Raw genomic sequence first — 13,854 nt, 5'->3', positions numbered from 1 at the left:
TAAGTCTGACTAAAGTGTCTGTTGAATTCAACAGGACTTAGGTTCACAGTAAGTTGGTTCAGGATTATATCCCTAACAACCACCATGGAGGATACACTATACCTTCGGTATCACATAAGCATTCAATAAAACTTGTAAACAGAAATGAAATATAAAGCTTGAACATTAAGTAAGCATTTTCCCAAATCATTAAACCAAGATGATGCATACAGCAGGCAGGAAAACTTCAATGAAAAAACACACCCTTCATTTAAAATCTACTTGCAGTCAATTTTAAACACAGCTTTAGGTTTAATTAACGGAGACCAAATCTGGCTGGTAGAACCATTGGTTCAGGTGACTGAGGGGTTTGCATCAGGCTTCCTCAAACTCGGCCCTCCAGATGGTTTTGGCCTACAACTCCTATGATCCCTAGGCTAGCAGGACCAGTGGTCAGGGATGATGGGAATTGTAGTCTCAAAACATCTGGAGGGCCGAGTTTGAGGAAGCCTGGTTTACACCTTATCTGAACAAAACCTAGTGCAGACAAGGTATAATGAACACTACATAAAGAAGTGGTTTATGTGTTTTGAACAACAGTTACATATATTTTATCAATGTACTTAATGAAGCTTGGAATTCCATCAAAAAGACACAGCTTTTGACTTTATATATAAAAGTCAAAAGATTTCTGCTGAAACAAAAAGTTTCAATGGAAAAAGAAAACTCAGATTTTGTATGGATCATGGTAGCACTGTCCATCTTAACTTTCGTTTTGTTGGTGTTCAATGGCAGAAAATAGTCTATCTACATCGTATTTATAACTTATTAGAAAACAATCTTAACCAGTTTTTTAAAAAAATAATTGTTATCTTTGCCTAGGAAGAAAGAACACAATTTGGATGTATGCTCCTTTCCGTGAATTATGCCTTCTTCCACTGTAAGATCAGAAGGATGGGACAGAGAGAGAACAGCAACTTCTAAATTTATTTATTTATAATATTTCTTACTTGTCCTTCATTGTAAGTTTTCAGGGTAGGTCACAATAATAGAATATACAATTACAAAAACAATAAAACCATAAAACAAGTAAAACCACAAAAATAGAAGCAAATATGATAAATTCAGCAAAAGAGCTGAGTTCCAAAAACAATAAATTTTAACTTTTCAAGGTGTGTCTTCAGCATACAGTGAAAGCTGTATGATCAAGATGCTGGATGCACCTCTGTGGAGAGGGATACTGCAGAAAAATAACAAAGTTGCCACAAAGGGAATGCAGGCAAAAGACACGTGCACCTCAGAAGTTTGCTCAGTGGAAATCGCAGAAACACCATCATTACAACATATGCTAAAACATTCAACTACACGTGTAGTTGAATTTGAAACCTGCAGACGGAGGTCTCGTTTGACTTATTTAATATTGACAGCTAGACTTTTGATAATGTAAGCAGTACACAACAAAAAGAACTGGGGCTCTCTCTAGTAAACTGTACTATTATACCCATCTAGATACTTAGCAATTCCTTTGTTTTGCACATTCAAGGGGTTGGAGAACTTGGAGTAATGACTTTCAGAGTTTCTTCCAACTCTATAGTTCTCTGAGTCTCTGATTCTATTCATGACTTGTTTATCTTGACTTTTATAAAGGAAGCCTAAACCTTTTCATTGAAAATGAGAATTTAAAAGTTATTGTGCAACTTAGGCTCATTACACAACCTGAGAATGAATTAAATCCGGTAAACCGCAGTTATCAAGCAATATCACAGAACACAGCACACCAGGGATTGCAAATCTGAAGCCCTCCAAATGTTGTAGCAGTCCTGAACCCAACATTCAGCTATCATGCGAGTTTTTGTCCAGCCTCATTTGAAGAGCCAAGGATTAGCCATCCTTGCCTTACACTGGTCCTACAAGTCTCTACCATGGGCGTAGTAGCCAAGGGGGCAGTTGCCCCTCCAAGATCAAGTAAAACAACAGAAATACTTAACTAACTGACCAATCACGTTGGTTCTGCCCCCCCCCCCACAACAAAAATCCTGGCTAGACCCATGGTCTCTACTGCAGTCTTGAAAGTAAGTTCACAATAGAAAAGCCATCCAAACATGTGGACTAGATAAAGGGGACCCTGACCATTAGGTCCAGTCGTGACTGACTCTGGGGTTGCGGCGCTCACCTCGCTTTATTGGCGGCGTACAGCTTCCGGGTCATGTGGCCAGCATGACTAAGCTGCTTCTGGCGAATGAGAGCAGCACACGGAAACGCCGTTTACCTTCCCGGAGGTTTACCTATCCCGGAGGTTACGCCGGAGCGTTACCTATTTATCTACTTGCACTTTGATGTGCTTTCGAACTGCTAGGTTGGCAGGAGCAGGGACCGAGCAACGGGAGCTCACCCCAGCACGGGGATTCGAACTGCCAACCTTCTGATCAGCAAGTCCTAGGCTCTGTGGTTTAACCCACAGCGCCACCTGCATCCCTAACATGTGGGCTACTGGCCTATAAAAACTCAAACCATAATACAATTGTTAGGCTATCAAGATGTCATGATTTTTAGGATGATCTGCATCACAGACTTAACCAGATTTAATAGTTACTCCCTCTTCCCAGGCAACTCTAAGAACTGTAATTTAGAGGTTGTGAGTTCACGGGAGAATTTTTACAAGCCTCACCAAACGTGAGGAAAGAGCCATAACAATTGGACTTGGTTTTTTTAAATATTAGATTAATTTAGGTTGGTGGAGAATCATGTTTTAGAACCAACATAATAGCAACCATACATTGAATTTATTTTGAAAGTGGACTTCACAGCTCTGCCTTAAAACTTCAAAATTCTACATAGGTTAACTCTGCTAAGGTGTTATGTGCTATCCTAGGGCCGGACTGATTAAGCTTATGATTGTCTAAATAAGAAAGCATGCTTTCAAAGTTAGTAAGGAAAATATATTTTGAAGTTTCTATTTCAAAAGCCTTTTGGGATGGAATTCCACCAGATCCCATGAAAACTGATTGCTCACCACTTTTCTATAAACCCCATCCACAATTAAAGCCCACATGTACATCTACTTTACTCCAGATATTACATCAATAAGCTGAATACAGTCAGTGCTCAAAAGAGATCCCAAGACACACTGAAACTAAGCTCAGAAGATTACTCCAGCCTTCTTCAATTCTAGTTCAAACCAAACCAGCCCGGTGTCAGAGCTCACATCCTGACTTCAGACCTTTTCAGCAGCAAGGAATTGCAACGGCAGCTAAAAAACAAAATTTAAAGCAAAGCCTTCTCTACAGAATATTAACAGGTGGTGGCCAAAGTAGATGATCGCCTCTTGGGAGACCTTCAGTCCTAGCATCCCTTTTAGGAACCTTTTGGCAGCTTTGAAAGCGACTGGGAATTATTTTCCATTTCGGACCGTGTGTGGCCAGATAAGAGATCGGAGAGGAAGATGCTGTTACCGGCAGCATCTATTGGCCAGGTCTGGTGCCGGATGCAGAGCGCATCGCCGGTCGCCGTCCCTCTTGGGACGCAGAGCCAGCCGCCCCTCCTGCCTTCCGCCCACTTTGGCCACCAGAGCGGCGGACCCGGGAGACCCTTAATGGGGAGCCCTTTCCTCCCGCAGGGAAAACAAGGGAGGCCCCCCGGAGCGGGAGCACAGAAGAGCCGCGGAGACGCCAAGGACCCGCTCACGCCTTCGCCACAAAACCCCGAGGAGGCAGAGGAGGAGGGATCGCCCTCCCGTTCCCAGCACAAAAGAGGCGCCTCAGTCTCCCCGGCAAACGCGGCGGGTCCAGGGGGAGGGGGTGGGGCACGCCGGAGACCAGGCCTCCGCGGGGAGGGGGAGGAGGACCTTGCAGGTCCGTTCATGGGACTTGGGGGGGGGATACCTTGGCCCACGGGCCTCCCCGCCCCCGAACTCGCGTCAACGCGACACGCCCGGCTTCTCGGCCCGAAGCGTCGCCGCCGCCTCCCCGCCGCTCTTACCTTGAAAGGGTTGTTGAGGTCCGGGTCCGCGAAAGGGTTGCTGTCGAAGTCCGACATGGCGCGGGGAGGGGAGGGGGGTCTGTCGGGCGCGGCGATGCGCGGATGGCGGCGGACAGCGACTCCGGCCGAGCGCCCCACAGGCTGCTTCTGATGGCTCCCCCCCTCCCCCGCCGATGTCAGCGCAGGTAGATCCGGCACGAAGCGCCCGCCCCTCCTCCCGAGCACGGAGCAAGCCGATAGGGCGCGAAGGCCTCCAAAATGGCCGCCCCGGAAGTGACGTAGAAAGCTGCGCCAGCACCTGATTAAAATGGCAGGGTGAAAGGGAGATGGGTTGGCGGAAAGAGAGACGGAGGTTCAAAAGAGGGCGGCGAAAGTGTGTGGGGAGGTGGCCTGCTCTTGCTTTCCGTCCCATCCTCTTTCCTTCGTGTACTTCTATGGAAGAGTCGCTTATTCTCTTAAGGGTTTTGTTCTCGCCTTACAGGTGGGAGAGCAAGGGGCGAACTTTTCATAGGGTCATGGAATTGTAGAGTTGGAGGAGATCCCGAGGGTCATCTAGTCCAATTCCCCGCGAGGCAGGAATCTCAACTAAAGCATCCATGAAAGATGGCCACCCAACCTCTGCTTAAAAACCTCCAAGGAAGGAGAGTGCACTACCTTCCGAGGAAGTCCGTTCCACTGTCGAACAGCTCTCACTGTCAGAAAGTTATAAAAAAATTGTCCACTACAGTATCACCTTAGAGACCAACTAAGTATGTTCTGGGTATAAGCTTTCGTGTATAAGCTTCTTTCTGAAGAAGTGTGCATGCACATGAAAGCTTATACCCAGAACATACTTCGTTGGTCTCTAAGGTGCTACTGGACAATTTATTTATTTATTTCGACTGTGTCAGACCAACATGGCAACCTACCTGAATCTGATCAGAAAGTTATTCCTGATGTTCTGAGGCAGATGTTCTTCCTTTTTTCTATTTGTAACACATGGGGATTCCCTGAGTGCTGTTCACAAACACTTCAGTGGTGATACTGAATTGGAATGAGTGGTATTCAACTAAGTTTCACTCAGATTAAACCTGTTGAAATCAATGGATCTTAGCAATGTTCATAAATTTCAGTGTGTCTACTTAGTTGAATACCACCCATCGTGGTGGTTGTGTTTTAATCATTAGTTTAAGAAGTTATCTCCACAACCTTTCTGGAGGTTATATGTATTTAAGGTTCTGGTCTTATATTGCTTAGGAATAAATACAACTGGATTCCTTGTGGGTCAAATAAGATAGTGCACGAGAAAACAAGTGTTTTAAAAGTAGACAACAATTTTGCAGGATGACTTTCAAAAGAGTCTCCTTTATTTCAGGGATCACTTAGTTCAGTATGACTTCTGAGTAAAATGTGGATAGCATTGAGCTTCATATATTCCTCCCCCCCCCCAATTTAACCCTATTTGTAATTGTTTTTCAGATTATATTTTAAGAATAACTTTGCCCTTGGGAATAGGTATTTGTGACCAATGTGAGCAGGGTAGTTGGAAGGAATAAATGGCATGCAGCTGGTGATGGAGTGTGGTAAAATCAACTTGAGGTCAGGTCCAGATTAAAGCAACTGGAGGCTCTGGGTTAGGAGACCTTGGGAGGCCGAAATTTAAGAGCATCTGATCATGGATGTCAGGGGTTCAGGAGCAGAGGCAAAGCAGAGTGAGCAAATCGAAAGTGAGGAGGAGGAGTACGAAGGGGGAGCAGGCAGTGACAGTGGGCAGAGTCAATCCACAAGCCTCTCTAGCGAATCGGAGGACTCACAGAAGGGAGCACCGATGGCCAGAGCGAGGGGGGTTCCAGGGGGGAAGCCCCAGGAGGGAGGGGCCAGCGGGGAGTCCCTGAGCAGCAGTTGGAAATCAGGACCAGCTTCTCCACCAGAGCGCAGTGGGGAGGGGGAGTCCCAGGAGTCGGGACCAGTGTTCTCATCTCCAGCGGGAGGAGAGGAGTCAGGCTTGGCAACGCCCACATCAGGGAGCGGGGAAACGGTCAGAAGGAAAGTTACCGGCTGGGCGCGCGCCCCAAGTTCAAATGTATAGGAGAGCGGCACAGCAGGGAGTCCTGACAGGGAGCCAGGTCCTAAAGCCCGCCGAAAGGAAGGGCGAGACTCAGGGGGGTCAGCGTCAGAGGAATCCAGGAAGGAGGTAAGATCAGAGGGCAGAAGGACCCAGAGGAGGAAAGAACAGCGTAGGAGGTGGAGCAAGGCTAGAATCTTAAACTGGTGTGGGTTCAGCAGCGAGTCAGAGGGAACTTAGCCGGTCTAGCGTCAAGACGTGGGTCTGATCGCCCAGAGCTTGGAAATGGAAACTAAACTTCAATAAAGACTTTTGTATATGACATCCACTGGGCGCTGGTCCTCTGTGAGCTGGGACCTAGCGGCAGGCCTGACAATGAGAAATGAAACATTTTTATCTTCTTTAACTGCTCAATGAAAATGAAAATAGAAAATTGCTGACATTTTAGCATTGCTAAAACGTTTGTTTATTAAAGTATGGAATTAATGAAGACATCCACACAGAACATTCTTAGGTGAATCATAGCTGTGTTATAACATTGCACTGTATACAAAGTCAGAACAGTTTCTTTTGAGCTCTTTTGGATGCAAACTTATCAATTATATCATTAAAATCAGTAAGTTACAGTTTGTCATTTTCTATGGAGAGAATGCTTAGATCAGACAACCAACCTTTGACGATGGTAGATCATTCTTTATCCATTTTAGTCTAGAAAACAATATTTTACTAGTACAGTTTGTAACCATTAAACACAGGAACAATCTGAAAATTGTTTCCACATTTGGAAAAGCTGTTCAAATTTTCTCTTGTAATATTTGATACATACATATCTTGGTGGCTGAAATTTTCTTTTTTCAAGGTGAGCTTGTTTGATGTACAGTTGAAAGTGTAAGAGTTCATCATCAATTGTCTACTCTTGCACCAACATCTCAACGCCATTGTAAATGTGTTCCTTGGTTGTTTGTAGGTTCAGCAAAAATGAAAAATTGCCAGCTACACTGTTGCTCTTCTATCTGTGTTGGCTTCAAGAGCATCAATGACAGGGATAAATGAATTTACCCTAAACTTGTCTCTTGGATAAAGTTTGTCTCAGGCTTTGGATGCTGTTCTATCACCGCCCCCGCCCCCGCCCCCCATGGTCTGCTTTGTTTTGACAGTTTTCTACTCTGGTAAAGTGAATTTTGCTTGCTGTTCAATTTCATCAAAATTAACCCAAGTGTTTGATATGAACTGCAGTAGTGAGCAGCAAATATTTGCACATGTACTTAATTAAATTTGTGAACTTTGGAGTGCCTTTCTAACTTTATGAAAGTGTGTCCAAAACTAAAACATGAAAATGAATTAAAATCCTTCCATTTTTTGCAGATTTTCAGCCTGTCGTCTAGTATCTCCTTTTTCAGATTCATCACAGTAAATATGACTGAGGGCTTCAGCAATGTAAGTAAGCATAACTTTCACTAATAGCTGCAGTAGCTTTGGCGTTAGCCTCCCTTCTTATGTCTGATAAATGTTTAGGAACTTTTGACTCAAGAGGCAATAATTTGTTAGCATTGCTGATATTTTTGCAGAAGATGAGAAAAAACAATAAAGCTCATTTATTACGGCAAAAAAAATCACTGCATCCAGGGACAAGTCAGCTGTGGTTTGTCCAACTCGATTTAGGGAATGTCCAGCGCAATGGAATAAACTTTGCAAGCTTGTTCCTTTCCAGAATATTTTGTGGAATGCTGTTATATTTTCCGGCCATATTAGCTGCATTGTCATATGATTTACTGAAATCATATGTACTGAAATCATATGTTCAGTGAAGTAGTTCAGTATCGGCTCAACTATACTTTCACTGGTGTAGTATTTCAGTTCAAAAAACTCAGAAAGCATTCAGCTGGTGATCCATCGCTAGGAGAAACATATCTAACCATGACAGTAAGTTGATCAACATGGGAAACATCAGGGTTTTAATCAACAGATAAACTAAAATAACCTGCCTGTTTGATGTTGCTCAGTATTGCTTCTTGAACTGTATAAGCCATCAACTGGATAACCTATTCACATATAGTTTTGGAGAAGTATGATAGCTGACCAGAGCCTTTACTTCCATATTGATTTATGTGAGTGCACAGGAAATGATCAAATCTGGCAATTAATTCAAGCAATCTAAGAAAGTTACCATTGTCTGGTGAACCAAATGTTTCATCATTTCCATGAAATGCCAAGCCACGTTCCCCCAAAAGGGAAATCACTGCAATAACTTGCTGAAGTACGTGCAGCTCCAGTAATCCTGCTTTGATTTGTTCTTTGAGTTTTTATGTGAGTGTTTGAGCACACTTTCTTGTTAAGTATGTTAGCAGAGAGTTTGTATGATTTTTAGAGTTTCCATGGGTTTGAACAAGATAAGTCTGATGCCAGTCATCAAATCCAGTAGAAGCTAAAGCTGTAGTTGAGGTAGGTTGGTTAGAGAAAGGTTTGTGCACAAGACAGTAGACACTTCCTTTTGTGGGAGAATACACTAGCCATTCTTGAGGGTAGATTTATCCATTTACTTTGGTGGAATAGAATAATTTTTTGAACAGATCCAGACTCGGTTTTTAGATGTTTGCTTCAAAGTGGTAAAAGGTCCATCCCAGTGCTGACATTCCGATGGACCTTTCTCAATCCAGAATGATATTTCCTTGTTATTTAATGTGGACCATAAACCTATTACATTATTGTCTCTAAAATCACTAGTAGCACTCAGATAATTTGCTTTATTTTCCAATACTTTAAGACAGTAAAGAGCTTGAACTGCTTCTTTTGGTACAACCATCTCATGGTGTGTTCCTTCAGCACCTTGTGTTAATTCTTGGGCCGTAGGTCCTATCACTTCATTGTCACTTTCTCCAGTTGTTTCTGTACTTGTAGTAGTAATTACCGACAACAATTCTCCTTGAAGGTCTTGGGAGGCTGTGTTCTGTATATAAACTGGTTGTTATTCAGTCTGCTCAGACTACTCAGTGTAGTCTACTTGACTTTCTTCTGTTTGTAAACATTAATGTTCTGTATGAGGGATTATGTAGGACTGTTTCTGCTTGGTGTACAAAGCCATATGACATGATTGACTTTAAACATTTGAGTATTTCCTTCTGTTCTTTTTGTTGCTTTCATTTACTAGCGGCACATTCATAGCGCTTACTCATTATTTTTTTAACAAAAAGTCAAAATTAAATATTGTGATTCACAGTGATATAAAAGGCAGTGATCAGAACACTTGTATTGCTTTATCACTTAATTCTGAGTAGTTTTAAAGCCTCTGTGAAATCTACTAAACAGTAGATTTACTGTTACAGTAAATACTGTTTTACTTATTACAGTTTTACTATTACAGTTACACAAGATGCACTTGTGTAACTGTTATACAGTCAGAGATTCATACACCACATGTTTAATATTACTAAGCAACTGGGCCTAAATAGTAAAATCTGCCTGTTTAATTTTTTATTTTGCCAGAGGCCAAGGCCCCCCTAGATTATAAGGCCCTCCGCTTCAGCTAGCTCAGCCCATATGTAAATCAGATCTTTGGGCCTCAGGCCTCCATGGTGAGGACCCCACCCAATGGGGGCTTTATGCATAAGCACATGCTCTTTATGCATAAGCATCCAAGAGTTGTCCATGATGGCTCTGTCCCAAGTTCCCCTCTTGTTAGCATGATTGCCTTTTGATTAGGTTGCAAGTTTTAATTGCAGCCTAATCAAAAAGCAATCAAGCTAAAAAGGTATTTAGGCAATTAATAATCTATCATTAAAGCTATGTGGGCCAATCCAATGCATTTTATTCAGAAGTAAGCCCTGTTAAGTTCAGTGAGGCTTGCTCCAACATAAGTGTGCCTAGGGTTTATTGCATCCTTAATTTCAGATCAAAATCTGCCCCTTCCCTTTAGTTAAATAGGCTTGATAATAAAGCATGTGCCACTGTTCCTATCATGCAGGTCCATCTCCATATAGTAAATGTAATAAAACAAAGATGGGTGAAAAAAGGAGCACCCATCTTTTTGCTGTGGTTGTAGACACGACTAAACAACTAAACAACAACAAAAAGATGGGTGCTCCTTTTTTCACTGTATCTAAAAATAACACCTTTTCAATAAGGTAAACCCACAATCCTTTTCCTAATGGCACTAGAAATTACAGGTAAATCAATCTGATAGTGCTTAGCAGAAATTGATGTCCATACTCATGTTAAATCTGCATCTGCTGTGATACTGATGAGATTACATGCTCATTTTTAGTCATATTTCTTCCTGGTATGTTGAGGTATTAGACAATATTCTGTATTCCATACAGTACTCCCAATTTGATCAGGGGAAATTAAAATACAATTTCTTTGTAACACCAAGAGCAGCTTTTGTTTATTATGCTTAAGTTAGGTTATGTACGTTGTAAAGAGTATTCCTTTTAAATAAGCCAAGTCAAAAGCCACACTTTAGCTTTTGTGCAATATGCCCCAAACCCCATTTTTATGGCAGCTAGCTTGTCATATTTGGTCTAGCTAAGTTGAGAAAAAGATCTAGTCCCTGTTTACCTCCACATTCCAGCCCTTCAACCCATCATCCCCTTACCATCCAAGTCTCATTGCCTGACCTCATCTCCTGTCATGTGGCAACTGTTTACCTGCTTCTGTTTTACAGCTCCCAGGTATACTGATTTACCACAGACCCTGAACCAGGAGAGAAGCTGAAAAACACACACAGTAACTCCTGCTTAATGAACGTGTTCTCCTAGATCACTGCCTCAAGCAACAAATTCTTTAGCTATCTTTGTTGGTTTTTTTTATCTAAGTCAGGGATCAGCAACCTTTTTCAGCCATGGGCCAGTCCACCGTCTCTCAGACCTTGTGGGGGGCCGGACTATATTTTTTGGGGGGGGAAATGAACGAATTCCTATGCCCCACAAATAACACAAAGATGCATTTTAAATAAAAAGACACATTCTACTCATGTAAAAACACGCTGATTCCCGAACCGTCCGTGGGCCGGATTGAGAAGGCAATTGGGCCGCATCCGGCCAACGGGCCTTAGGTTGCCTACCCTTGATCTAAGTTCTAAGAAGGTACTTTATTGTGTGTGACAACACTCAGGTATTCCAGTGAAGTGGAACCCTTGTGACTGCCTTATATGAGTGGACCACATTACATCTACATCCCAAATTGGAAATGGAGGGTCAGAAGAAAATAACTTTGTTGTTAGGATTGCTCACCCCATTAAACCTGGTGAAATGTGTCATTTATGTGTGTCCTCATTTGCTCTCTTTTCCTGTTAGTAAAAGCTACTTAGGTATTTGTTTTTGCACATGAAATGCAGCAATCAAAGAACTGCATAAATATTATAAAATGTCTCTGGTGAAATTAAACTCTTCCAACCATGTGCTTGTTTTGAACAGAAGCATAAGTTTTACTGGCTGACTCTACTACATTTTCCACATCTTTTATTTGAATACAATAAAAGCTAGTAAGGAAAAATAAAATGCAGAAAATAGCTGTAAGAATGTTTCATGATACGCCACATGACGCAAACTGAACTATTTAGTTTATCTGGTCTAGGAGAAGATTTCAGCTATTTTATACTGAGCAGATGATAAGGCCAATAAATAATAGGTTATATTAGGCAGATTGCAAGGCTATGAAGTGGCAAAATATGTGGAAGAGACAGATGACTTCCTTTCAAGTAAACATTCATAGAATAGTGTCATAGAATAGTGCTCTCTCTGCTGTGGATGTAATTTATCTTGATTTCAGCAGAACATTTGACAAAGTTCCCCATGATATTTTGATTAGCAAACTGGCTAAATGCTAGCTCGATTATAATACTGTCATGAGGATTCATAGCTGGTTGCAAAACTCCTCAAAGTCCTCATCAAGCTTGATGGAATGGAAAACTGTGATGAAACTAACAAAATGAAATTCCACAGGAACAATGGCAAAACTCTCCATTTAGGCAAAAGACAAAAACGCACAGGCATGGGATGGAGAAATTCCTGGCCTAGCAGTAGTACCTGTGAAAGAGCTATCTAGATTGCAGTTGATCACAAGCAGAACCTGGGTCAGCAGTGTAGTGCTAGTAGGGGAAAATCTCTAATGCCACTCTAAGCTGCACTGATAGAAGCAGTTAACAAGTGCAACTTTTTCTCCATACCTGTTGGATCTGGAATAGTGTCCGGTGCTGAGTCAAGACAGATGACACTGGGGAGGTATCCAGTGGGCTGGGAAGGTTTCTATCTGGGTTAGGAGATCCTGGGGAAGATCCTGTGGGTGGGTGTATGTGGAATTTCCCTCGCTTTGTCCCATCTCCCCATCAATCCCCACAGTGCAAGGCACAGGTTCCACCACTGTGGCTGCCAGCAGCTGGTTCCAGCTCGCCTACCGCACCACAACTCCACCTCTGGAGTTGTCAGAAACCAAGCGCAGTCCCACCTCTCCAGAGGAGATTGTTGCCCTGTCTGTTCCATCAGCTTTTGATGAGGCAGTAACACTTCCTCCATTGCCTGTCATGGAGACACCAGTGCAGGCATGAGCAGATGGTTGTATGCCCAGTCTAAGAAGCAGAACCAGTTGCTGCACTTTGTTGTGCCCACCCCTTTCCATTGGAACGGTGTTGCAGGGGCCGTGTCATTTCTAGGGCTATGTCTTTGCAGCCATGTGCAGGTATGCTGTGCCACAGAACTGCATTTTGCCTATATAGTGTGCTGATTTGAGCATTGAAGCTATGGCTAGAAACGGCAACCTGAGTTCTTCAACGAGTGGGAGCCACGACAGGCTGTTGTACTGAGGGCCCAGATCTAATGAGCTCAAGTTACAGGAAGCTAGATGTCTATTAAACATTAGGATAAACTGTTTATTGGTAAAAGCGCTGCCACGTATTGTAGGTTGCAACTCTCACCAGTCCCATCTAGCAGCCAACAACTGCATTTATGCAGATTCATCTTGTTACACTAGCCTCACTCTCTTCATTTTTTGTGTGTAGCAGAAAAGCTCAATAAAAATAACCATGTGTACAGTTATGTGTTGGGGATTGCATTCCTGCTATAGTTAGTTTTTTGCTCTTTATAGGGGATGACTGTGGTAGTTACAGGGAACCAGACAGAGGGCCTTCTCAGTAATGGCGCCCATCTTATGGAACGCCCTCCCTTCAGATGTGAAGGAAATAAGCAGCTATCCTATCTTCAAAAGACATCTGAAGGCAGCCCTGTTCAGGGAAGTTTTTAATATTTAATGCTGCATTGTTTTTAACACTTGATTGGGAGCCGCCCAGAGTAGCTGGGGAAACTCAGCCAGATGGGCATGGTATAAATAAATGATAATAATAATAATAATAATAATAATAATAATAATAATAATAATAATAATTATCATGTAGAACTAATAGCACTAATTGTTGGAATAGCTCAGATATTAGAGCATGAGACTCTTAATCTCAGGATCATGGGTTCAAGCCTCATGTTGGGCAAAAACTTCGAGCATTGCAGGAGATTTGACTAGATGACTCTCCTGGTCTCTTCCAACGATATAGTTCTATGTTTCTAAGTTAAGGACTTAATAGTACAATCTTATGTTACCCTTGTCTATTCTTGGTTTAGTGAATACAGTATATGGGATTTCAGTCTTAGAGGTAAATGCCAGACTATATTCCTGTTCATAAAGTGTAAACTGGGAAATGTTAATAGTAGCAGTAAGCAGTGATTATTAAGTGAAGTTAATTTTAATATTTTCTGTGAAAACATCTACCTCTGGTGCTCACAGTTGGAATTACAGAAAGAAAAATTCAGACAAGCCTTTCCCAGCACATGGAAGTCAACATCTGTTTTTATCTGTTTTTATCTTAAACT

The 13,854-nt window shown here is 42.3% G+C and overlaps 2 protein-coding genes across 2 annotated transcripts in view; one reads left to right on the top strand and one right to left on the bottom strand.

The window, feature by feature from the left end:
- SCAMP1 (secretory carrier membrane protein 1) overlaps nucleotides 1-4,173 on the bottom strand; it is a 29,275-nt gene extending 25,102 nt beyond the window's left edge. The window contains exon 1 of the mRNA XM_081881257.1: nucleotides 3,958-4,173. Coding sequence (XP_081737383.1) covers nucleotides 3,958-4,014 — 57 coding nt within the window. The 5' untranslated portion in view covers nucleotides 4,015-4,173. The remainder of the gene's footprint in view (nucleotides 1-3,957) is intronic.
- Nucleotides 4,174-7,376: 3,203 nt separating this feature from the next.
- Nucleotides 7,377-13,854, top strand: part of AP3B1 (adaptor related protein complex 3 subunit beta 1) — a 151,446-nt gene continuing 144,968 nt past the window's right edge. The window contains exon 1 of the mRNA XM_081881182.1: nucleotides 7,377-7,438. The gene's annotated coding sequence lies outside the window, so the exon portion shown is untranslated. The remainder of the gene's footprint in view (nucleotides 7,439-13,854) is intronic.

This window comes from Podarcis erhardii (genome assembly GCF_964252035.2).
Source record: "Podarcis erhardii genome assembly, chromosome: 11".
Classification (NCBI taxonomy): Eukaryota; Metazoa; Chordata; class Lepidosauria; order Squamata; family Lacertidae; genus Podarcis; species Podarcis erhardii.
The sequence above is the reverse complement of the archived record's forward strand: the minus strand, read 5'-3'. Positions and strand labels throughout refer to the sequence as shown.